The sequence below is a fragment of the Serinus canaria genome, chromosome 7 (assembly GCF_022539315.1).
Source record: "Serinus canaria isolate serCan28SL12 chromosome 7, serCan2020, whole genome shotgun sequence".
Lineage (NCBI taxonomy): Eukaryota > Metazoa > Chordata > Aves > Passeriformes > Fringillidae > Serinus > Serinus canaria.
In genome coordinates, this window is record NC_066321.1 from 19,807,002 (window position 1) to 19,832,917 (window position 25,916).

The 25,916-nt window shown below is 47.6% G+C and overlaps 2 protein-coding genes across 3 annotated transcripts in view; both read left to right on the forward strand.

Moving 5' to 3' along the window:
* The window catches only part of METAP1D (methionyl aminopeptidase type 1D, mitochondrial), a 45,321-nt gene extending 30,232 nt beyond the window's left edge, over positions 1-15,089 (forward strand). Inside the window, exons 6-10 of one of the 2 annotated variants that reach the window (XM_050976813.1) lie at positions 2,673-2,836; positions 11,284-11,381; positions 12,028-12,075; positions 12,949-13,027; positions 13,161-15,089. In XM_050976813.1, coding sequence (XP_050832770.1) covers positions 2,673-2,836; positions 11,284-11,381; positions 12,028-12,075; positions 12,949-13,027; positions 13,161-13,239 — 468 coding nt within the window. In that variant the 3' untranslated portion in view covers positions 13,240-15,089. The remainder of the gene's footprint in view (positions 1-2,672; positions 2,837-11,283; positions 11,382-12,027; positions 12,076-12,948; positions 13,028-13,160) is intronic. The other variant, XM_030241822.2, reaches the window with a different exon arrangement.
* Positions 15,090-17,008: 1,919 nt separating this feature from the next.
* DLX1 (distal-less homeobox 1) lies at positions 17,009-18,960 on the forward strand. The gene is made up of 3 exons (XM_009087993.4): positions 17,009-17,550; positions 18,063-18,262; positions 18,619-18,960. The coding sequence occupies exons 1-3, from the start codon at positions 17,238-17,240 to the stop codon at positions 18,871-18,873; spliced, it is 768 nt and encodes a 255-aa protein (XP_009086241.1). The 5' UTR covers positions 17,009-17,237; the 3' UTR covers positions 18,874-18,960.
* The last annotated feature ends 6,956 nt before the right edge of the window (positions 18,961-25,916 follow it).

Genomic DNA, 25,916 nt, shown 5'->3' on the forward strand with positions numbered 1-25,916 from the left:
GGGTTTTGATCTTTTTAAATTCTTTCCCATCTCCATACTTTCTAATTGTAGAATTCTGGCTATCAGGTTTACACAGTGCAATCTAGCATTTTTAAACTTTATTTTTGGCCCTAATTTTAACTTTGGTGAACTGGTGTTCCTTTGCTGAGTTTATTAAACTAAATCAGTTTGCAACAACTAAGGATTTAAATCATATTTCTTTGTACCTCCTTAAGGTTCATTTTACTTTTTGTTCAGTCTGTCAGGATAATAATGATACCTTAGATTTTAAAAAAGTATAGACTCATACCACAGATACTTTCCATTATAAACTAAATGAAATATTTTTTATATTAAAATAGTGTGTATGTCTTGTCCACTCTGCTTTACAAATGTCTGACTGAATGTTACTGGCTTTTTTGCAGACATATATTTATTTGCTTTTAATTTAGTCTCATAAAAGAAAATAAATCTTGACATTTCTGTGAATGTAAAGACTCCTGCAAGGATGGGAAATGCTGACTCTCTTTGTAAGATTTTTTTTTAAATCAAATAAAACTGTACTGTGCTGTGTGTGATAATTGCTTAGTTCAAAACAGCTGAGGAAAAAATACTTCTTTTCAGCATTATTAACTGACCTCTTAGCTTATTTTTAATGAGCAAAACTAGGATGTTTCACAGCTGGACAGAATAAAAATCAAAGTAAATATTGCACAACAAATTGTTTATAATTGTGTACAGGTTCTATAAAGTAATTAAATAATACTCAGGATGTTAAGTGTAAATACCTAGCACTATGTACAGATTATCTGAACAAAAAAATCCATTTTAGCACAATTAAGATGGTAGCATTTCATGGATGAAATACAAATTTTATAGGCTTGAAACATGTGGACTTGAAAATGTGTTTTAGTATAGATACAATAGTGTTATCCATTACTGGATCCTCAGCATAGTGCAATTTTCAGCCTATTGTTACCAGGTTAATGTTTCTTACAACTTGGTTCTTTCACTGAATTTAAGGAAATAGTATGTTACATTTGCTGTGGTTGTAGTTTATTAACACCAGAAATATGTAATTGCAGCTGATGGGCTGCAGTAAATATTATTATTTGCTTTCTTGTTGGGGTTTTTTTTGTTGTTGTTGTTTGTGGGTTTGTTTTTTTTTTTAACTCTCCTGTGTTTTAAATCTGCGTTTGCTTTTTGAGGATGATGATGCTGTTGGGGGTTTGTGTGTTTTCCTTGCTAGAGCTAAAAACAAACTAGTTTAGTCTAAATATGAACTATCTACTTTAAAACCTGCCCAATGAGCATTAAATTAAAAAAATTAAAAATTATTTTGTGGCAGTCTGACCTGGCAGAGGAAGGTGTAGAGCAGAGGATTGCAGCTGCTTTTTGCCAGAGCAGTGGCAACACAGTTGGGCCCTTGCTGGCACTCACCTTTCCTTAAAATACCCCTTGCTCCTAATGCCTGCATTTTCTTTATATTTTAGCTTGAAGACAAACCTGGCCTTGAGATAAACTGTCTGTAGTGGTGGGGTTTTTGGGGTTACAGAGGGTTTTTTTAGTTTGGAATCAACCAAAAAGAATGTGAGTCTGTCTTTCACAAATAGCTTGCCAGTGGCAAAAGTTCAGTGGTTCGAGCTCGGTGAGTAATTAGTTGTAGAAGGATAGTTGCCCACTGTTTGGGGGAGAAAAAATGTTTTAGAAGATCAAAACTCTGCACCATTATAATTTGTCTTTTTGTAGGGAAATATGGCTTGGTTTTACAATTATGGGCCTGCCTGCCATGTGCAGAGCTGCAAACCCCATTTTAATGGTGTGTTGCAAGCTCCATAGTGCATAGTCAGGATTTCTTGTGCTCAACAGAGAATTTCAGGAGGGCTAACATTTAAAACCTATGAAATTTCAAAAAGAAAAGAAAAAAACAGTATGTAATAAATTCAACAGCATGTTCCATTTTCAGAAGATGAAATTTTTTAGTGCCACAGCAGTACATTTATTCTCTCAAAATTCATCTCTGGAAATCAGAAGTAAAATCCAATGTTAATGCCACATTGTAGTTTAAAAATGAGATTGAAGAAAACCTGCAACAGCTGACAGTGGGTTTGGTCCTGGGGGTCACTCTGGCTGTTGGTAGCAGGGCATGGCTCTCACCTCAGAGCTCCAACGGGGGCTGCTGCCTGCAGACTTTCACCTCCCTGCCAGCCACCAACAGGTTCCCCCATGGCCACGGCCAGTGCTGGGGCTCAGGGCCTGCCCCTCTGGGGAGCAAGCAGGTCCCTGGCTGCAGGGGCAGGGGCCAGCATGGGTGGCACCCAGCAGCCCCCAAAGCCCACCTCAGCCCATCCATGGCCCCCACCCATCTTCTCAGAAGCAGCCCAGTTATCATCATGTCCTGTGGCTGAGCAGTGTCACTGCCTGGTGCACTGCTGGGCACTGATGCACAGCTTCTGCTTTTCTTGAATTTTTAATTGGCAACATTGGCAACCCTTACGCACCTTGCAGTCTTTCAAGCTTTTTCATTTTTTTCCTCTGCAATGTTTTACTTTTCCAGTCTTGCAAATTCAACTTACCTGTCTTATCTGTTGCAATATATAGCTTGTTCTTAGAAAGAATGGATTTAATTAAGACAAGGATTTGTTTCTGGATGCAAAATGAGAAAATGTCTTTGCATTTCTGCATATGTTTAGGTGTATTACAATGGCTACCATGGTGACACTTCTGAAACCTTTTTGGTGGGCAATGTGGATAAATCTGGTGAAAAGTTAGTGGAGGTTGCCAGGAAATGTAGAGATGAAGCAATTGCAGCCTGCAGACCAGGGGCTCCCTTCTCTGTAATTGGAAACACAATCAGGTAAGCCTTATATTGACAAGTAAAAGGAGGGCTGGCAAATGGGACAAAGGTTATTGGTGGTTTGGTATAAAGCTGATGACATGTTTTATGATTCAAAACCATCATTTCAGTCTGATATCAGTATGTGAACTGCCAAGCTATAATGTTGTTCCTTGGATAAGAGGTATTTTTTTAAGTGAATTACACTAGGGTCAGCAAAGATAACTGTAGGAAAAGACAAATATATTCATAAAGTAGATTTAAATTAACAGATGTAATTTGCAGTGGGCTTTTGTTTAATTTTTATTTGTGTGTGACACTACACCACATCTGTCTAACGGTGTAAGACAGTTAGAAACCATTGTTTTCATTGAATGTTACAAAGGAATTAGTCAACATAAATAAGCTCTTTGTTTAAAAACTACAAAAATATTTAACTCGAGAGCTTCTGATCTTACAAAGAGCAGTGCCTGCTAACATCATAGGGAAAAAAGAGCTGACATTCAGAGATTTTTCCCTATTTTGCATCTCTTCTAGCCTTCACATAAATGCAGTCATGACTCTTCTGCTGATGGCTTTAAATAAAAAACGCGTCTTCATTTTTTGAAGGTGCCTATGGATTATTTTAAAATGTTTACCAAAAGAACGAAATAGACATATATCATATACATTTCATTAAGCAATACTTCTTCGGACTGCTAATGGTCCCAACAAGCTATTGAATTCATTCTGATTACTTAAAAGCAGCAAGGCTTAGTCACCTTGAAAGGATGCTGCCTTTTTTTTTCCTTTGTAAATCTTCAAATACTTTAAGTAAAAAAGAGAACGGCAAAATATCAGTTAGATGTATTTATAGCTTTAAAAATATTGTAACAGAGTCTGAATCAAACTTTAGTAAAACCTCTTTGGGTTATATCTGAGAAGCTTTTATTGAAGACTTTGTATAAAATTGTGTTTTTGACAGTTTTAAATTATAGGCTAACTAGCCTGGAGAAAAAGGATAGTGTCTTTCTGTTCTTTCATAGGAAATGTTGAATCAGACCCCTACTGGGAAAAGAAATTTAATGCATATCTCACTATCTTACTGTCCATGAATATAATAGAAGTGAATTCAAAATGTAGTTTTATTTTTGCAAATGGGATGAGTCGATAGATGCACCTCATATTTTTGAACACCTAGGGTTCAACAAATTTACTGGTGGTGCTCTTGCATTTTAACAAAATTTATTCTTGAGTAGAAGGGGGCACAGAACACTGGATTCTTATTCAAGCATTCTATCGAGCTCTGCATTCATGGCTGTGTCTAAAGGGCATGTCAGCCTTTGATTCTCTCTGAGAGGTAATTATCCTTTTCCTGTCACGGAACAACAAATGATAGCTAACTACAGAGGCACATTTGCAGTAGTCACATTCATCAACTGCAGAAAAAAAATTCAATTTAATTGTGCAACACAGCTGCACATAGGCTTTTTGAGCATTTCTGTTGTTCTCCCTGTCTTGCTATTCCTCCCTCCAGATCTATTTTTTAAACTTTTTTTTCTGGTTATTTTTTCCCCCTTTTTTGTCTCTTCTTCCATTTTTACTCTCTGTACTTTCTTGTTAAAGTAATTTTCTTTTGTGGCTCTCATTCTTTTTTCCCCATTGAAGGCTATGAATGTAGAAAATTATCACAATTACTCATATAATTGAGCCTCTTTGTAGCAAGTGCAACTCCAGTAGCCTTTCTCCATCATGAAAATGGTTTCATTATAGGGTTTTTCATATTCTCTGACACCATCTACACAGAGGAACAGGCGTGCAGATGAGATGTACTAGGAACAGGGTAGATCAGTAAGGTCACAGTAGGAATAATTAGCTCTGCTATGGAAAGAGCATCTAGGCCTTTTACTGCTACATAAATGTACTGTCCATGGCTTTTAGTCACAAAAAAACTTACTAACAAATGGAGCTCCCGCCTACTACTTTGAAAAAAAGATTTGTATCAACACTACAATTTTCCATCATTAAGACTAATAACACAGAGCCTAGTATACATCAAGGGGAATAAAAAGAAAAATCTCACATTCAAGTGGCGGCTGGGTGCTGACCTTTGTTCCCTTTTTTTGTGTTCAACTTAACTCTTTACAAAAAAGAGCCACACGCCACACCAACACGCAGGTGAACTCCAGCTAGTGCTAGCAAAGCATGGCATTCAGTTCGAAAATCTGATAAATCTCCATGCAGGATAATGCATTTCATTACAGATTCACTACATTAATTCTAGCTGGTTTTTGAAAAAAAAATAAAAATAAAAAAAAGGAAGAAGAAGAAAAATAACAGAGTTGAATGTGACATTGGATTTTTGCTGTGTTGTTGCAGAGGTCAGTTTCCTTGCAAAATGTAAATATATAGTCAGTGTCCCCTTTGCAAAGCAGATTAATTGAAGCTAGTAGCTATTCAAAACTGCATATGAAATAGCAGGTCATTAACTTTATTTCTCAAGATTTTATCATGTTGAGGATTTAAATGTGCTGATTTGTTTAGAACTACTTTAACACTCCCTCTGCTGAAAGCTCAGCTTGGCTTGGTGAAGCTGTGTGTTTCAGATTATTTGTCATTTGACATTTGCTTACAGACAGACAAATAGTACATATGTATATATATATATATAAATCTCAAGTTTCACAAGAGTTAGATATTATAAATGCCTGAGAAGAAGCACCTACAAGGTGAAAAAATTCAGGTCCATCAGAATGGAAATGTGTTAAGGTTTCTTTCATCAGTTTTTCTGTAAATGTGCTCCAGTCATATCCAGAATGCATCTTATGCACAAATAATGAGGATATTTCCTTTCTACAGTAGGTTTCAGAATAGTTACATCTTGGAGTAAGTTGGCTGCCGATATTCTAGCATAGTCTTTGTCATGGAAGCTCAATAGCTGACACTGAGTATTTCCTTGGTAGCAGTTCATTCTTCCATCAGCCTCAAGTTGCAAATAAAAGATTGCATGGATTCTTGAGCTACTTTGCTTAGAAAAATTTGGGTCTTTGCTAACCTCTTTCTACTGGAAGGCATATCAAAACTATTGGTCAGTTCCAGTGTAAATGGAGTTGGTCCCTCTGGTCATTTTCTTCTACCATTTCTGACATTTTCAGACAAAAATGTATCTCGTTTGAAATCTGCTTTTTAGACAGTGAGTCTAAGTGCATGAAAGTGTTATAGTGTAGAGAGCTAAAGAACTTAAAAGTGATGTCATTAAATAAACCAAATTTCAACTCCTACAAAAAATAGTAGTGATGAAAGTATTAATAAATGCTTTAAAATGTTTAACTAGTAAGTATATGTTTTGATATTAATTTAGAACAATATAAAGCAGATTTTAAAAAAAAATCTGTTTCTATCAGATTATGCACATTTAAACAATAAGTGGCTCAGGCAAAATAAGTCATTTTAATGTCATCTGTGATAGATTTTCCTTGACAGCTACTGTAAATTACAATTACACTGCTTCTCTCTGCACTTGAAAGTAAGCATTGCAATAAATTATCTTTTATTTCAATCCATCATGTCTGCTTTCAGAAACAGAGAACCTCAAATAAAAGTTCAGCACTATTGTAAGAAAAATACAGTAATTTGTGTTCCAGTTCGAAACTAAAATGTACCTTTCTTTCAAAAAACAATTGTTGGCTTTCAAAAATATTACTAATTATACCTCAACATTTATTGTCATTATAGGGAATCCCTGAACTTGTGCATTCCCTCAGTCTAGGATTACTGTTTCAGAAAAAAAACCTACTTGAATATTTTACCTGTAGAATTTTGTAATTTCTCAAATTAAATACTATGGTACTATTCAAAACAGGTTTTTTATCACAAATAAATATAGTTTAGGATGAGCCTGGTTTGAATACTTTAAAAAAAAAGTATGCCATTCAGGGGCCATTTTGCTACTAATATAGCAAAGACAAACTTGATTACTTCCAAATTAAAAAAAAAAAGTCAGATCCCTACATAAGAACATAATTGTCATGGGACTGTTACCAGCTTCAGTGTTTCTCAAGTATATTCACTGCCAAGAAGTGTAAGACAAATTTGTTTAACAACTTTGGCCATTCTTGTCTTGCTGCTCTGCAGGACTGTTTTGGATAAGGTTTCATCCCTGGTGAGAGAAGCTGGCACTGTGGGAGAAGCATCCCTGGCTGAAGATCAGTGCACCAGGATGCTTATCCTTGAGAGCAAAGCAGTCTGTGCCATCTTGTCCAATCAGTCAAATTCTTTCTTCCCTTATGCCACCACAGAGCCCAGAGAAGCAGTAGCTGTCGATGCTGAAAATGGGATTGTTTCACTTTTTTTTTTCTTCAGTGAGTGCTAAGAATACTAGACCAGACCCGCCCTGAGGAAAAAGTGGCAAAATTTGGTAAAAAAAGAAAAATGCTCCTCTAGGTGCACCTAGAGGGTATCTGCACAGGACAGCTCCCTAAGGAAATTCTTTCAACCTGCTTTTCAGCTTAACAGAAGGGATTTATCACCCAAGAGCTCCTTTGAGGGGAAGCTTGAGTATAGGGGAAAGCTTTCTAGAGAATCAATCCTGCTTGTTCCTCCTTTGTGGCAATTTCCCTGTTAGGCTGCTGTCAGGACAGCAATGCATGTCTCCACACTTATCCCTCTTTTCAGAGAATTAGCTGTTGTCTGGCAACATGGGAAGAGGATGCTCAGATGGCAACTGACACCTATCTCTCCTGTCTCCACTCTCTGAAGCATGACAGGCTCAGACAATGGCTTCAGGAGGATAGCTTGGCCCTCAGTTATGTTCCTTTACCAGCTGGGTCACTGCTGATCCATGCCAATGCCAGACACTTGGCCTGGTTTTGCCATCAGCTATAGAAAAGCAGCACTGCAGCTACTCTTGACTCCTCAAGCCACTGGGCTTGAACACATGGCAGCAAAACATAAAATCAAGTACTGGGCTCACTAAATAATTATGCTTTTAATCCTGCCCAATTCACCTCTGCCCAAATATGCAACAAAGATCAATATGTGTGATAATAAATGTTGTCAATGGGTATTTTTAACAGTGATTATTCTGAAGAACCTTTTTTTTTTCTCTTGATGCTCTCTTGTGAGGTGTACCTCTGCTGCCCCAGCATTTGCTCTGGAGATGATTTGCTGGGATGTACCCCATCCAAGGGGAACTGGCAGACTGGCACATCCTTTCCCACAGCAGATGCCAGGCAGCCCAGCTCAGCCATGCCAACCTCTGCCTCCTGCCTTCACTCCACTTGCAGTCAGGGCTCCTCCAGCTGTCTAAGCTTACGCTGCCTTTCTGCAAGAAGCATCTGATGAAGCTGGGGCTGTCTTATGGGAAAGCTGCAGAGAAAGGCCACCACTGACAGGTCCTGAGCTGGGCAGTGAGACAGTGAGACCAAAATGTTGACCCGTTGTCAGCAAGAAAGGGCAAATGTGTGCAAAAATGCTCCACTCTCTGGCATCTTGATTCTTTAATCAGATTCCACAGCCTGGGAATCCTGGAGACCAGAAAGGCTTACTAAGACCAATAGTTCAATTCACTCTTCTCAGAGCTGTCTCAAAGTTACAGCCAACATGTACATTTACAGGATTACCTTTTCAAGTTGTAGCTAGGATTAGCAGCTTTGTTTTGTTATGAAAGCTGGGTATTTTACTGTAACTCCACAAGGATGTAAGAGTTCACTGGGATTTATTAAATACTCCAAAGTAAAGCTGGTAGTTGTGGAGAGAAACACCTGAAGTGCATGCAAATACTAAAACCAGATTGAAAATGGTGAATTTCATACTTGCAGTTTATTTTCTGTGTGTTACTTCAGGTCTGTTGACCATGTTACATTTTATGTAGAGAATACCAAGGCTGTGTATGTAAACAAGAGGGAAGAAGGAGGGACACACTGTTTGTCAGTGTGGATGTCAAAGGCCTGTGAGCTCCAGGATCCCCTCTTTGGATCACAGACAGTAACCACTGAAGTACTGATGCTAACAAAGTTGTTTTCAAAGCTGTTTGGCAAGAAAGTGCTAGAATTCACTGTTGAGATGCATATGAACCATTTCTTTGACTGCATGAGGACAGGATAATCTTGTAACACTGCCTCCTGTGTGCCTTGGTGCTTGTGCACTTGGTGCTCAACACACAGCTCCTGCTGCTACTGCCACCCTCCTTGGCAGCAGCTGAATGCTGAGGCTGGAGCTTCCCCTGCTCACTGGAAAGTATGGAGCCATGGTTCTCAGAAGAATAGTTGCACAGAGAGAAACTATTTCTGTTTTGATACAGAACATGGATTTTTCTGGAAGAACAAATCTACTAGTAATACAAAAAATGACCATGCTCTGTCAGTGGTCAGGATGCCATGTAAGGACATCAGCAAGGCTGAACAGTTAGTGTGATTGTTTATAATTTTGCTAAAAGACTGGCAGAAGAAGATGAAAGAAAACCTTATCACATGTTGCATGAATGGCTTCTCCCATCTCTCTTCCAAGAATCACTTCACTCATATTGGATTCATCATCTGCATTGCTCTGGGCTTGGTCACTGGAGATCTTGGATTTTGTGTATGTTTCTGAGGAATCTGGCTTTCTAACACACCACCATTCCCTGTACTTCTTGCTTGACCTTCAGCAGCATCACAGCCAGCAGGCCAAGTCTCTGACCCAGATATAGGGAACATGATAGAAAGGCGGGGGAAAAAGTATTTTCCATCTCTAGTAGGACTTCTCATTGCATAAGCCTTCTTTTTTTTTTTTTTTTTCCAAAATAATTGATGTACAAAGTTTATGTATATATAAATTATTTATAAAGCCTGGACTTTGAGTGCAAACAAATTAAGCCCCAATTTCTAGCTTTATTGGTAATCCTCTTTGCCTGTACTTTGGAGTTTGGAGGTACCTAAACCTGAAATTTCTATTCTTCTCCAGAGTTAATGAAGAAATGTGATGAGTCTTTTTATCAGAGCAATAAAAAGGTAGAAGGTAATATATGAATCCTGTTAAAAAATGTTCTAAGGTCTGAACACTGCAGCATTAACCAACTCTACTCTCTCATTGCTGTTTAACTGTGGTAGAGCAGCATGTCCCTCAATTGAGTGGCATTAAATTCTGGGACAATGACCCATGGACACTGGAGCCAGCACTGCAGAGTCTGTGGAGCCTGGTGTGCAAAGGTGATTACTTTGTACAGCAAGCTGAGACCACTTTGCACCTGAATAAAAGCTACCCCATGGGGATTAACAAGCTTTAATTTCTGCAACAGCTTTACCTTTAGTTGAGTTTTCTAACTTTTCCAGCTTTCCACCTGTAGTGAAACTGTGAGAGAGCTTTTCCTAAGACATAAATACAGACAATCCTGAAGTTTTTCAGTGCCTACCTTCATTCAAAGAAGCAAATTAAGCTTTTAATGTTACAGGCAAAATCTCTTCAGGCTAAGTGCATTCCTATCTTGCTCTCATTCAATTTTAGAAATAGGATGGGGGTGATATGCAGGGACAAGGGTAACTTTCTTGTCACTTCTAATCCATCTCCAGATCTTTGTGAGTCTCTGCATTTTCTGGTTTGGATACAGGGAGGCCTCTTGGTTGAGCTGCCTCAAATCACTGTGTCCACCACTGCCTCCACCACTGCTTGAATGTAGGGAGACCCTGAAAGTGAAGCCTGCAGACATGAGGTGGGCCAGCAGCCAGAGGATACCCCATGTATCTCCAGGTCCTCCAGTTTCGGGGAACTGGGATAGGAATTTGCTTTCCTACCACGGGTAGAGATCAGTGTTTAGCCATGGTCCTGCAGGCAGTTCTCAGAGATGCTTCTCCCTGAGACAGGCCGTGAAAGGCAGGTCAGATCTCTCAGGCAGAACTGAAATACTGTAATTGTTATGATTTGGTTTTGCCTCTGTAGCAATAGATTCATTAGAAATACATTGTTATTTAGCATACATCTGTTTGCTGAACTTTCAGTAGGTTTTTATACTAAATGTTTGAAGTATTATGAAAGCTAAGTAGTAGGGCTCTTAACTCTCCCAGCTGGCAGCAGGAGCCTCTTCTGCAGGAAACCCAGTGCAGGCCCCTGGGTCTGCAGCCCAGCACAGACTCTGCACTTAAAGAGAATCTGGCAGAGGCTGTGGTTTGGTACTGTGCTGGGGCCTCGACTGCCCAACTTGGCAACTTCAGCTGTGCCATCTTAAAATGAGTTCTCAGTGTGCTCGTCGAGAAGGTTACCCTCCATCGAGCAGGGAGACAACATGCTGCCATTTTACTTAGCCGGGCTGGCACGGGAACTACCAGCCTCTCTTGGCAGGCGTGTTAACTCGGAAACCTAACAATGGCTCAGCCATGCTCCCTTCAATGACTCTTTCGGAGCGGTGGCAAAGTGGTGACCCAGTGTCAGTAGCAACGCGGTATCAGGAGCTGGGGCTGTCTAGCGGGGCTGGTGGTGGGGGCATGCACCCTGACAGGTCCTGTTTGCCCCCGCAGCTCCCTGGCATGGCAGGCTGGCTTCCAGGTCTGCCCCCTCTTCGTCGGCCACGGCATCGGGTCGTACTTTCACGGGCACCCTGAGGTATGGCACCACGGTAAGTGACCCCCGCGCCGCTCCGCTCCGCTCCGCTCCGCCCGGGCGATGTGAGGGCTCCGGGGAGGGCGGTAAAGCGAGCAGAGCCACACACACACATATTCACCCACCCCCACGCGCGCTGCCGGTCCGGCGGGGCGGGGGATTGCCGGTGGGGAGATTAAATCGCTGGGAAGCTGGAGGGCATCCCCAACCCCGTTTTCTGAGGGTTGCGCGGGTATTTATGGGGACGAGTCGCTCGTTAACGGAGTTGCCGGGGCAGCTGAGCGCCGCGGACCGCCTCCCCCGCCCGCTCCGGGCGGCAGCCGCCCTGGACCGCGCCTCCGCATCCCGCCCGCGCCCGAGCCACGCCGGCAAAGTTTGTCACGGGGCAAAGAAAAATCTCTGCTAAAACGTTAAAGCTCCCGGCCTGGACGGAGCCGGGAGTCGGGATGGTCTCGCTGCGGCCGGGGTGGGTTCGCTTTCGGTGGGTGCTCCGGCTCATAACGGGGCTCGGGTGCACAGTACCTGCGAGCTAAAAAGGGGTTTAAACAAAGAGCTCGGTTGTCTTCCCTAAAAAAAAAAAAAAAAAAAAAAAAAAAAAGAGAGAGACCCAAGATGCATAAACGCGGGTTTTTTGGTTTTGTTTTTTTTTTTCTCTTTTGTAGCCAATGACAATGATTTGTTAATGGAAGAAGGAATGGCGTTCACAATAGGTTAGTAACTCTCTGCTATGGCTTTTCTTTTAAAAAGCACACACGTAGCAGCCCAGATCAGTAACATTTCTTTATTGGGATATAGAAAAACCGTGCAGACAGGGGGACGTCGGTGAGATTGACCTCTTAGGAAATAGATTAAAATATCATTTTTAAAAAATGCATTAGAAACTAATTGGATGAAATAATTTTCAAATTACAAGATTTAAAGAATGAAATGTTAATTATAAATTTTGCTAATATTTGACTCCTATTTTTGGCAAGGCAAAGATTCTGCCCGCACACTTGATTTGAGGAGGGTGAGAAGGATGCGATCGTATCCCCGAAGCCGAGCAGCCTGGTGGCACTCAGTCATTCGCTGCCTTCCCGAGCTGTTGCTGGGTTTGGGGACTGCGGCGGCAGTAACCAGCCAGAGCCTCGCCCCGCAGACTGGTCGTGCTCACTTCCAGTCGTGGAGAACTGCTGGGGGAAAAGCCTTCATTCTCACTGTGTGGCTAAATGGCACGGCAATTAGAAGGAAATAAGAAAATTGTTGTTTTGCTGATTTGATGAACATTTTAAGCCTGTTTAAAAAAATTCAGATATTTAAAACTATCTATTGTTTATAAATGTGGTTGGTGCTTTGGTTATTATCCACACGGTCTTAATTAAAATTCCATGGTTTTATAAAAGAGGAATGGGCAACTTCCTACCTTGCTATTTTATCTTCCTTTTTAGTTCACATTTTAGTGTGTCAAGAGAATGCCAGCCCAGGGAGATGGGACCTGTGAGGAAGGGGAGCTGCCTACTGAGATGCCCCCCGTTCTTGATTGTTTCACAGTCCACACAGGAGTGCAACTAACTTTAGAATACATTTTGTTTTTCTTGCTGCAGAGCCAATAATAATGGAAGGATCCCCTGAATTTAAGATTCTGGAGGACAAATGGACTGCAATTTCTGTAGACAATAAAAGGTGCCTGATTTTATTTTTTAGTATTTCTTAAGACGTGGAACTCATCACTGACAGCCCAGAAAACCCAAACAGATGAGTTTCCAGGCATGGTGAATGTGTTTTTCCCCTCATAACTGCTAAATGTGAATTTCAGATCTGCACAATTTGAACATACCCTGGTGATTACCTCAGAGGGAGCAGAAATCCTCACTAAACTGGTGGAAGAAGCCTAAAGATGGAGCAAGGAGTGGAGAAACTTACTGTACTTCTGGGATTTCAAGTTTCACTCGGGACAGAGAAGAGGTTTCTTAATTTCTGAGGGGAATGGCTGTTGCATAAGTCACTCCAGGGGACAGAAAAAACAATTTGAGGGGCTGTCTCTGGACATAGTTCTTTCTGTGTATAACCTGGTGAGTATTTAATAAAAGTCTTTAGGTTTTTTTTGTGACCCTTGGAGCAGCCAAGCACAGTCTGCAAGTGGCAAAGGGTTTGGGTTATTTAGGGTTAGGGGCAGAAAGTGGTGCCCCTCTCTTCCAAATCCTATGTGGGGCAAATAGATATCAGATGATACAGTCTAAGCAGTTGAGAGGACAGAGAAACAAAGCATTTTCCCTTTATAGCTGAGGTATGGAGTCAATTTGTCTTCATTGCGATTAACACAATGCTGTTTCCCAGGCTGTAACTTCTACTAGGATGGAAAAAAGTTTCCTGAGTGTGTCAGGCAGAGGGAGCAGACTCTTCCCAGCATCATTCCCAGCAGCAATCCCCTGCTTCTCGCCTCTTTTTACACAGCACAAAAAGTGATTAAAAATGAGATGCAAAGCACGCCTCTCCGGGGATCAATAATTGCCCTGCTTGAAAAATTAACCAGTTTGGGGTAATCACTGCTCTGTGGTGCCCATGTTAGTTAAGGGAGAGGCACTCTGTAGTTTAGGCATTTTATGGAGGCAGAGGAGTTTGCAGTCTAGAAGATGAGTCCTGACTCCTGCACAGAGTTTGGAACTGATGGACCTCATGAGCTGTGGTCTCACTTGGCCCTGTGCTCTCTGCAGTCCTGTCCTGGGCCTGCCAGGCGTGCAGGGGTTGATTTGCAATTTAGCCAGTTGCTGACCACCCTGTGGGCCCAAACAAGTCTGGCATTTATATTTGGAGGCTACCAGAGCAGGACCTGGGCCTGTGAAACCTGGGTAGCCTTGGAGATAATTAAAGGACTTCCAGAAGTTCCCCAGGCCCACGACAACAGTGGTGATGTTTGGTACAAGCAACTTGGCCCTCATTACAGGCAGATGGGGTCTCATGCTGAGGGCTGCCCAGTTGCACATTCAGGCAACCAGAGTGGCTCAGCACTGGCTCCCTCAGTGGTCCTGGACAGAAGTAAGCTGCTTTCTTACAGCTTTACTCTGCTGTTTGCTTTCATTCAAGTACAGTGAGCTCTCAGCTCTAATAGTTTCTAACAGCAGCTTTTCAAAAAGCAGAGACCCCCGTCCCTGAATACGGCTAACACCGCAGGGCAGCCACTCAGCTTCATCCTCCCCAAGAGGAGCTTGGAAGGCCATAAAACCTGCAAAACAAACGATGCAGCCAAGTTTACAAATACGCAGAGAATAAACAGTGCGAAGGACAGTCGGCATTGCCTGGAGGGGCATGTGTTTTGTTCCCTTACGTTCGTTCAACCGCCCAGCCGCGCTGCCCCTTCTGAGGGGCGCTGGGGGCAGCAGGGTGTCCGGCGCGTCTCGGAGGCGCCCCAGAGATGCCTCCCGTGGATTTTGGCCACTCCGGGAGCCCCTGGATTGCACCGCAGGTGCCATGTTTCAAACCATCGTCTGCCCTTTGCCTCCTGTCCTGCTCTTACCGCGGCGTGGGATGAGGCGAGAACGGGGCAACCGGGAGCGGAGAACCCCCCGCAGCCCCTCGTAGGGGGACTGCCGGCAGCTCCTGGTAATCGCTGCGCCCTGAAGTCCCGCCGGTAACTCTGGTGGGACTGCGAGTTTTACCGGCCGCTGCGGAGCGCTGGCGGCCAGGCGGAGGCAATGATAGCGCACCTTTGTAATCCTAATTACGAACGAGACTGAAGAGATGTCTCGGCTGTTCGGGGACAGCCAGCGCCTCGCATAAGCCCATCATGTAGAAGGTGTTGCCGGGACAGCACGATGAGAGTCCCGACGTGGCAGTCGCTCCTGCGGCGTCGGGCCATCCTGTGGCCGCGGCCCCTCCGCGCCCGCCGAAGCCGCGCTGACCGGGACCACGGAGGGGCGGGGGCCCTGCTCTGCAGGACGGGGGCGAGCAGAGCCTCACCGACCGGTCCGCGGGGTTTTGGCGGGGTTGGAGGGACTGTGGTTCGCCCCAGGACTGCCTGTGTCCGGCCGATTGGAGCAGGAGACGGCAGTCCCGGCGGACGCGGAGCGGCCTCCCCTCTCTGCAGTTTCAGGATGAGGCGGGCGAAGGTGCTGGAGCTGCCGGGGCGCCCTGTTCCCTGCCCGGTCAAGCTCCCTGACCCGCTTCGGGTGGTCACTTCCATGGCCAGGAGGGCAGAGCTGGCTGGCGAAGGGCACCGTGTGCGTGCGGAAACACCGTCACTGCCCCTTCTGCGCCAAGCCTCGGAGAGTTAGTGAGAAGGAACTTCGCGCTTTGCGAGGAAAAAAAAAAAATTGAGAAAAAAAAGGGGAGGGGGAAGGAGGTAAAAAGCATCGTTAGGAAACGGGCAATTAAAACCGACAGAGCTACTAATGAAAAGAGAAAGGGAAAAAAAGAAAAAAAGGGAGCAGAGGGGCTCGGTTGTGCCAGCTTTGCACAGTCAGGGGCCGGCTGCTTCAAGGGCCGTCGCTGCCCGAAAGAGCCTGAACACCATGAGGACTCTACCGGGGGTGTCCAAGCCCCTCTGCCGGCGCTAGTACCTCTAACGACATCAACGCTGCGATTTGTTTTGAATGTTCATTTTTATTGGTGTTCTCCCTTTGCCAAAATGTGCTTGATTACATAGATGTAGTGCAGTGATAACTGCGCACCCTAGACAGTCTAGGTGTAACCGGGAAAGTTCAGCCCAGGCCAGATCAAATCCCAGGCTGTTTAATGCTGGAAGGCTGCATGTTGCTATTAGTGTTAAATATATGGCTAATTATGCGTATGAAAATTAAACATCAGTGTTATGCTAATGGGGCCGCCTTCAGCTGTGGATCAGAGCACTTGAGACTAGCATTTAATCAAATGAATCAGTAACTAATACATCTGCACGTGTGAACTTTCACAAGATCATTTTCCTGTTACAGTCACACCGCAGAATTATGAAAGAAATAATTATCAACACTTTCTAATTATCTAGCAAAGTAATTTGGGATTCATCGTGGGCTTTCTGGGGAGGATCTCCTAAGTCCCACCTCATTTACCGCTCACGCACGCGGAAGTTTTCATTTTAAGCTCAAATGCGCCGTTGGGCCCTTTCAGAGGGACTTTTTTCGGTTGGATCGCTTTTTTTCCCTTTAGAGCAATAACGACAATAGCCGGGCGGTGCGATCTGGAGGTGCGGACGGCGCTGGGACCTGCGGGCCGGGGCCGAGAGCCCCTGCGAGCTCGCCGAGCGCGGGGGGCCTGGCGGGCGGGGGCCGCTCGCTTTGTCCGCGGGTCCCGCCGCCGTCTGCCGGAGCGGGGCGGGCAGCTGCAAGAGCCCCCGCAGCCCGCCGAGGCCGGCGGAGCACGGCTGCCGTCCCCTCCGCGCCGCCTTCGCGGCGAGGGGCGGAGAAGGGCGGAGGGGGTTGCGGTGCCTTCCGCCAAAATCCGGATCTGCGCCCTCGGCGGGAGCGGGCGGCCTGCGATGGGAGAGGGTTCCTGGGTGGCGCCGTGCCGGGGCCGGCCGGGAGCGGGGCGGGAGTGCGGCCGCCGCCGGCGCTCGGGCAAGCGCGGCGCTGCCAGCCCGGCTCTCCGCGCTCACCGGGGTCCGGGCGAGCCCCGAGCGCCTCGGACCAATCCAAAGCGATTATGCAAGACGACGGACCAATCAGCTCCGCCGTCTCATGAATATTCATAGACTTGGCTGAGTCAAAGCTTTTAGGCGAGTTTGTGTAGATCTACAGCATCATGCTTAGACTTTTCAAAGAGACAAACTCCATTTTCTTATGAATGGAAAGTGAAAAACCCTGTTTCGCTTAAATTGGGTTCTTTCCTGTCCTGAGAAACACAACAGACCCCAAAAAGGCAAGCTGAAGAGAGAACACACACACAGACCAAGCGACAAGAAATGACCATGACTACCATGCCAGAGAGTCTAAATAGCCCCGTCTCAGGGAAGGCTGTCTTTATGGAGTTTGGGCCGCCCAGCCAGCAAATGTCTCCTTCTCCCATGTCCCACGGACACTATTCCATGCACTGTTTACACTCCGCGGGCCACTCTCAGCCTGACAGCTCGTACAGCACAGCTTCGTCCTTCTCCCGACCGCTGGGCTACCCCTATGTGAACTCGGTCAGCAGCCACTCGACCAACCCCTACATCAGTTCAGTGCAGTCCTACCCCAACAGCTCCAGCCTGACTCAGACCCGGTTAGAGGAGACAGGTAGGTGCACTCGGCTTTGGGGAGGGGGGGGAGGGGAGGAGGGAAGGCAAGGCTGGAGGGAGGGTGTTGTATTAAAAAAAATCTTTCGGGGGAAAAAATTAAATTAAATTACAAAATATTAGTCAAGAGAGGCTGAGAATCACAGGGGACCAATACACAGAGCACACAATGCTTGGCTGGAAAAGAAACCAACCCAGATGTGCACGTATTAGTCTTCGTAATTATTTATTGCGTAGCGCTATAAACAATGTATGCAATTAAGGGTAATTAAACCTAAACTGCAGCCTGTAAAAATAGCAAACTTTCGCTGGGAAGAAGCCTGGGCTGCCATAATCGCCCGGAGCCTTTGTTAGCGTTACTCGAGCTTCACTTTTCTTCCTTCTCATTATTGTTATTGTCGATGTTGCTGTTGTTGTTGTTACTACTGCTGCTGCTGCTATTACTGTTACTGCTATTATTGCTATTGCTGCTATTATTATTATTATTTATTCTGCGTCGTTTGTTGTTTGTAGGGGCCGAATCGGAGAAAAGCACTGTGGTAGAAGGAGGGGAAGTTCGCTTTAATGGGAAAGGGAAAAAAATCCGCAAACCCAGGACTATTTACTCCAGTTTACAGCTACAGGCTTTGAACAGGAGGTTCCAGCAGACTCAGTACCTGGCTCTGCCCGAAAGAGCCGAGCTCGCAGCATCTCTGGGACTCACCCAGACCCAGGTACAGCTCCGACTGAGTCGGCCCCTCTCCCGTGTCCCCTCCGTGTCCCCACCGTCTGCGTGGGAGACCACACGCGTAACACGCACGGGTCACAGCCGTGGGAGCGGGGCCCGGGCGACACCCGTCCCGCCGCGGGGCGCTCCCGGTGCTGTGGAAGCCCCCGCAGAGCCCGCTGGAGTGGGCCCAGGGGGCTCCTGCTGGGTGGCTTGGCGTCACAAAATAACACAGCAGGCGCGGGGGGAATGAGGGAGAGGCTGGGGGCCGCCGGGTACGGGGGTCCGTCGTGCCCTGGGAGGGATGGAGGCATGCTGGACCGAACCGAGGGATGCTGAACCCTGCTCCGTTCCCCTTTGCAGGTGAAGATTTGGTTTCAGAACAAGCGCTCCAAATTCAAGAAGCTGATGAAGCAAGGAGGGGCCGCCCTGGAGAGCAGCGCCTTGACCAACGGCAGGGCTCTCTCGGGCAGCTCGCCACCCGTGCCTCCAGTGTGGAATACCACCTCCGCCTCTGGTAAGGCCTCGTCGGGGACCCCGGGCACCTACATCCCCAGCTACACGTCGTGGTACCCTTCGGCCCACCAAGAAGCTATGCAGCAGCCGCAGCTGATGTGATTATATATACGTTTTCCCCTAACGCAAGCACTATTGGTCCCGAAAATAATTAAAATTATTACAGGAAAAAAAACAAACAAACAAAAAAAAAAAAAAACCCAAAACAGAAACAACAACAACAAAAAAGAAACTAAGTCAAATAAAAGGAAAGGAAAAAAAAAAAAAAGAGGGGGAAAGAGAGACAGAATTTAAAAAAAAAAAAAAACACAAATGAAACCCAAGCAAACAAACAAACAGGAGGTCTCTTGCCCATCCAGCCATTAGGACGCTGCACGGTAGCTCGGTGCAGGAGAGCACAGATGTGATGCGGGCCGGTTCCCACCGCTGACAGCTGACGGAGCGGCCCCGAGCACCGCACAACAGCCTGGGAGCAGAGCGAGCGCCGGCCGCGGCTTTGTGGGACAATCAGAAAAAGATGTCTGGGGGGCGGGGAAGCCCTCTCCTCTGTCCTGTCTGTCTGTCTGTGTCTGTTGAAATGTAGGTCATTTATTTACTACCCCGATCTGACCGTCTCTTAAATTGCGAGGGGGAAGAAGCTGTACAATTTACCAGAGCTTCTTTCCCGCGACATTTTCTGTACCTTTCACTATCCATCTGTATATTTTTTGTTGTTAAAAGGGGAAGACAGGGGGTTTATTTATTGATTTAAATTACCACTATGAGAGTGCTAGAAACAAACTCAGCTTGCTGAGTGTACTGCTTGGACGCACAGTTTAAACAAAACCACAGAGGGTCCGTCGTCCCGTTCCCCCCCTTCTCCCCGAATAAATCACCACGAGGGGAGGATGCGATTTTAACTTTTTCCGTAACTTTTATACTTCGCTGGTGCGGAAAGTTTTGATCCGAATGATTTGCATTTCTCGAATATTTAACAAAGGAAATAAATGCACATTGTTTGGTACTCTGAAGTGGAATTGCAGCAGCTGCCAGCGCTTTGCTGAGGTGAAGCTAGGCGCAGAGGACGGAACGACGGCCCGGATGGCGGCGGGGGGGACCCACCGGGAGGGCGGGCGGGCACACCCGCGCAGTCCCGGCGCGGCCTCTCCACGCAAAGCCGGCCCGAAGTTGAAATGCACAAATCGACGTGCAGGAGCTACTCGCTGTACATATTTTATTCTTTATTATTATTATTATTATTATTATTATTGTTCTGTAAACATGTTGCACAAATTTAGCCTTTTTTAATTATTATTATTATAATTATTATTTCTGTTCTGTTTCGTGTGGCTGTAAAACATGATGCTTTGTGTACTGAGATCTTGACATTTTACTTGTGAAATTCGGAAAATGTGATAAACTGAGCTCGGCTGTGTTTAGTGTTCTATATGTCAAAGTTTAGTTTTATATTGAGATTGTTAACTTATTGCTTTGTATCTGGGGGAGAAAATGGAAAAAAAACCCCACACAAATCTTTGTACATAAGTTATAAAGTTTCTTTGAGACAGTAAAATTATGGTTTGGAAAAAGAGACACGCATGCTCCCTGTCCCGTAGCGCGGCCGACAGCGGGGTCCGGGCCAGGCTACGCGCTCCGCTGCGGGACGGCGATGGCCGTAACCGGGAGGCGAGACGGAGGAGCGACGCGCCCTGGACAGGGCAGCCTGTCCCCCGTGCGCTCGGCCGGGCCCAGTTAGGCGGCGGCAGCCGTCGCGATGGATCGGGGGATCCTCGGCGGAGCGGCCGCTCGGAGCCGGGGGTAACCGGGCACAGCTGCTGGGACGGAAAGTGGATGTGGTCAAGTAGAGAGAGCTCCGGCTCACGTCCCAGCAGCCGACCCGGCTGCCTACCCACGCATCTCACGGAAGGCGAAGCTGTGCCGGCACCGCCGCCGTCATCCAGCCCTGGACTGAGCCGTGCCTGCTCCCCGGGCTGGCGCAGCGTCGGCACCACCCGTGGCTAATGCTGGGGTGGGTAAAGCGCTGCAGAGCGGAGGGAGCCGGCGGCGGCTAGGCTCGGCCGGCTGCCCGTGAGCATCTATGCGCGCAGGCTCCGCGGGGGCTCGGCTGTGCAGCCCCGCGGGGGCCATGCTCACTCGCCCCGAGATACACACCCACTCCCCGGTGCGCGAGGCCGGGGCGCAGCCGAGCGAGGCGCGGCGGTGCGGCATCCGCCCTAGCGCGCACACGCACAGGCGGCGCGGCGGCCCGCGGGTGCGGGATCCCACATGGCAAACGCTCCGCAGCTCCGCATTTCCCTCAGTGCCACGGCCCAAGTCTGGTCCCGAGCGGCCCGAAGTGCCGAGCGAACCGGAGGGCTCCGCGGCCCCGAAGCACCCCAGGACCCACACAGCTCCCGCGGCGGCTCTGCCGGTGATCAACACCTCTGACCGGGCCAAAGAGGGGTGGTCAAGCAGCTCGGAGCGCTTTAAAGATATATTAGATTCTCCTAATTCAATAATGTCTTGCTAACAGTTCAAATAGAGAAATTATCAGTTTTCTCTCAGCGAGGCGGTCTTGAGTTAGAGGCTATTATAATTGTACATTTGAAAATGTTAATCTCAATACAGGCCTAATTAATTCTGCCTTGTTGCTGACAAGTAGTTCATCAAATATCTGATTCGAAGATTTTCATAATGAGGATATTAATTAAACTATGAATAATCCAAAGGTGCTTATATTGAAACAATACCTCATTACAATGATTAAGCCCTGATTTCGAATATTATACCTTTATCAATTGTCACCCGGCAAATACAACCTTATGGATGTGCCCGTAAATGGCAAAATGTAATTTTGGGATACATTTTTCTTGTTGGGGGAAAAAAAAAGTGCCCCTCATTTTCAAACACTTCTGAAATAGGTTACACACAGCTTAATGATGATCAAAATGACTCTTTTCAGCAAAAAAAGACCCCAAAGTGCGCGTACAGCTGCAAACCCAAGAGGGTCAGCATCATTTCACTGTATTCTCTTCTTGATTACAAGCCGAGCCCATCAAACACAACATAATTACAGTAATTTCAGGTTTATTTATTCTAATGCAGTTTCCCCATCTCTCTGGTAATTATGAGCAATTTTTTCGCCCAGGGAATCTTTTTGCATTAACAAAAGAGATAACGCACTGAAAGCCAAATTTGCTGTGCATTGAGAAAAGCGAAGAAAAAAAAATAAAATAGGTGCGAGCTGCCATCTCTGCAATTCTCCTATACTGGAGCTCTGCAAATTGCTTGCAGGTGTATGGAGCAGAGCTGTCAATAGGAAGGGGCTTCCAAATTAGCAAATGCACAATGTTGAAGTAATGAAGACAGACTTAGCAAAATTGCCAAACAACAGATACCTCTTTAATATCTTCCACCCAAAAAGAAAAAGGGGGAAAAAAAATCCCCTTGGAGTGTCCCTGCGAACCCCCTTGAATAGCTGGGGATGTTGTACATATGTCAATCTAATTGCAGAGCACAGAGCGGCCCCTGAAACTAGAAAAAAATCAAATATCAGAGTCCAAGCCCGTTTGCATTTGGAATTTGCTCCCTTCGTTTGACAGAGGAGGATAAGAAATCCCCGCCGCCGCCCGCTCTGCTCTCCCAGCTGCCGCCCTCCTAACCCCTCTCCTGCCTCCACCGCCACTCTCATGCCAGTGAAAAAGTGCTATGTCCCCCTCCGCACCGGCGCCTTTCCCCCCCGCCTCCCGGCTCGGGACCGGGCAGTAACGCTCCCCTTCGCAAGGAACCGACAAACGCACACCATGAAACCACCGCCGAAAACGAGCGCACGCCGGCGCGGGCGGCCCCCGGCAGCGCGGCAGTCCCGGGCGGCGAGTGCCCCCGAGCCGCTCTGCCAGCGCTGGGCTCCGCGGTTCGGCGCGGATCGGCCCGCGGGATGCTCCGGCGAGGCGCGGCTCGGCTTGCCTGTGCGCGGCATCCCCGTCTCCCCGTCCGCCGCCCCACTCCCTCCCTCGCCCCGGTGCCGCCGGCGGGCAGTTTTGCCGGGAGACTGAGTCGGGGGAGCCGCCGCCGGTATTTCCCCCCGCCTCTCCCGGCCCGCGCCCCGTACACTCACCTACCCCCGCGAGAAAGGAGCCTGTGTCGCCACCCTTACCTTCCGCCTCAGTCCCTGAGGCTCTGGGCACAAGTCTTTGCTTTACAACAAACCAAAGGACCGAACGCGGCTTTTTGCTACGAAAGTTAGAAGAACGAGAGAGTGTGAGAGAGAGGGAGAGGGTCGGGGAGGGAGAAAGAAAGCGAAAAAAAAAAAAAAAAGAGAAGCCGAGCACAATAATAATATCCTGAGAGTGCAAATGTGGATTGAGATCCCCCAGAGATGCACATGCCTCTGAGCGCAGCAGCCTTTTTGCAGCTCTGCTCTTGCAGAATATGACTGAAATTTTCTGCTATATAGCCTCTGTCTTTATAGCTGATGAAAAAAATTGCAGATTATTAGCATAAATGTTTACTCTTCATTACGCTGATGACATTGTGCACTCGAGATCTTGGTAATCTTTGGGAAAATTATGAGTAATTTTTAAAAATTTTAAAGCAGCAGCAGTTACCATGCAATTCAGGCTAATTCTGCGTAGGCTCCGAACGGATATAATTATCGAGGAGTCAAGATGTTATGCTAAAAACTATGCATTGATATTCCCATTTATTATGTACATACAACTTTGACAATGTTGATGCTTGAAATAGCAGGAAATTGTCTTGCGCAAAAATTACAGTCCATATTAGGACATGTGAAATTGCGAAGAATTATATAGTAATTGCAGGCTTTCAGATGGGAGAGCCAGAATGCTCAAACTAGTGCAAATGTGGATAAAATTACAGATCAGAGCAAAAATTAGGGAAAAAAGGGGTCTGGGATTTTTCAAGTTGGCTATAGGATTCCGGAAGTGTCTAATGCCACATGATTGCTGCAGCTTTAGGGGAGACATTCATGCCTCAAATAACTCCTTTTGCCAGAGCCGCTTTAATTGAATTTCTCGTGCTTTCTCTTTTCACCGGGCAAATGAGTAAATTGCCTCCCCACGGTACAAGCCCGGGCGGCCCCGCCCGTGCTCCGGGGGGGCACAGGGTGCCCCCTCGGCCGGGCGGCTGCCGTGCCGCCCTCCCGGACCAGGCTGGTCGCGGAACCCTCACTTACCCCGGTCGCCCCCCCCGGGACCGGCCGCGCTCAGCAGCTCCCCCGGCCCGCAGCCGGGACCAGGCCCGACGGGGGGTGGAAGGGGGAACCTCGGCGTTGGGACGTGAGGTGGATTCGTCCCAGCCCCCCCACCAGGCTCCCTCTCCCGCTCATCGGCCCTTCCCGGGGTGCTGCAGAGGCCGGGGCATCTCTCGCCCCCCGGTTATCCTGCTCCCCGAGACTTTGGCCGGCTCCGAGAGGCCGATCCCCGTGCAACTTGTGAGAGGGATCACGGTTCTCAGCGGTGCCTGCCCCGTCCCATCGGACAGGAACAGAGCAGGAGAAAACAGGTTACAAACACACGCATATCTCTATACGTATGCATCTGCGGTGCGCGCGGGAGCTGCTGCACCGCGCCTCTGCATCCGCTGCTGCTGCCGACCCCCGTGCGGCGTGAGCCGCATCCGGCATGCGAACAGCGGGGGAGATACGGACCCTGGGAGGGCTCTGGGAGATACGGGCATGCTGAAGGACGAAAAATCCCACAGCATACACTAGGTGCGGACAGCCCAGAGAGGACTGCTACCAGCAGATGGCAAATAAATAAAAAATTACTAAATAACAGAAAGAAAGCGCGGAGGCTCCCGTACTGGGTGTGGTGTGGTCTGCTCCCCGACCGCTGATAGCATTCCGCCGTAGGGCAGGTCCTTGTCCCTGGGACCCCACGTAGCTGTCGGCATCCTGCCAGACCCCACGGAACCGAGCAACACCTCACACGGCAATGCTACATCGGACTGGAGACACTGGGCCAGGAGAGACCGGGGAGCAGATGTCTGGGGGGAACTTTATTTAAGTGGGGCGGAGGGACAGGGAGGGAACGGGAATCGACTCCGTCCCGATCGTGGCCCGCGCCCACGGCTTCCTCGTGCATCCCGGACGACCGATTTAGCAAAACTTGTCACCTGCCAAAGGGGTGTATCCCACTTTCCCCCCGCTTCCGCCCCCCCGTCGTAGCCCGCGGAAACACCGCGCTGCCGGGAACACAGCTCCTGCTGGCCCACGGGGGCGTGGGGCTCCGCGGCGCTGCTCGCCACGCGTGCCGCCCTGCTCCGTGCTCGTCGCCCCAGAGCTTCGCTCTCCGCCAGCGGGGAAGTTTCTTCTCCCCGGTCAGAGCGGGCGATTGAAGCCACTGCCACCAGTGGCCCGCGGCCGGCAGGAGGGTGAAGGAGGGGAGAGATACGGGATGAGTCGGCCCCGCTGTTTCTTGGGACGGCTCTGGACTCTCGTACCAGTCCTCGTCTGCAGGTCAGCGCCGGCACAGGAGGGCAGCTGCCTCGTTCCCCTTTGTCTCTCACACTCCCTCCTCTGGCTTTCTTTGCATCCGACTCTCGTCTTCCAACATCCCCCCGTCATTCTTTGCTTTTCTTCACTCCTCCTTCGACCCCCGCCTCCCCTTGCCCCCAAGCTTTCCCCAAGCTCTCAGAAGCATCTGCCCTCCCGCTTTCCCCCCCTTCTTTCCCCCTCCCTCTTTTCCCCCTTCTTTGCCCCCTCCTCCCGACGTATCTCCTTGTGAGGCCGCCCCCCTCTGCCTTCCCCGGCCACGCCCGGGCTCCTCATGCCAAGGCCTCTCGGAAGAGCCTCGGCCAGGCTGGCCATTCCCGACCCCGGGCAAGCTGGCCTGAGCCTTCTTGTCTGCAATGGGATCTTCATCACGGCTCTCTCTCCGTGCCCTTCCAAGAATGGCGGGGTTCTCGTGGTGATGAAGGCCCGAGATCCCTTCTTTCACCCGCTTTTACGTCTCCAGCAACGTTGCCTCCAGGGACGCAGCCCGCAGGGGTATGCCCTCAGGGTTACAGCTTGGGGAGCACTGCCGGGAGGGGGCATCCCGAGTGGGGCGGCCCCGAAGGGTGCAGCAAAAGTCATAAAGTGAGGTTCAGCTCAGAGGGGGGCAAGGGAGCGTTCCAGAGGGTTACATCCTGGAGGGGGTCCA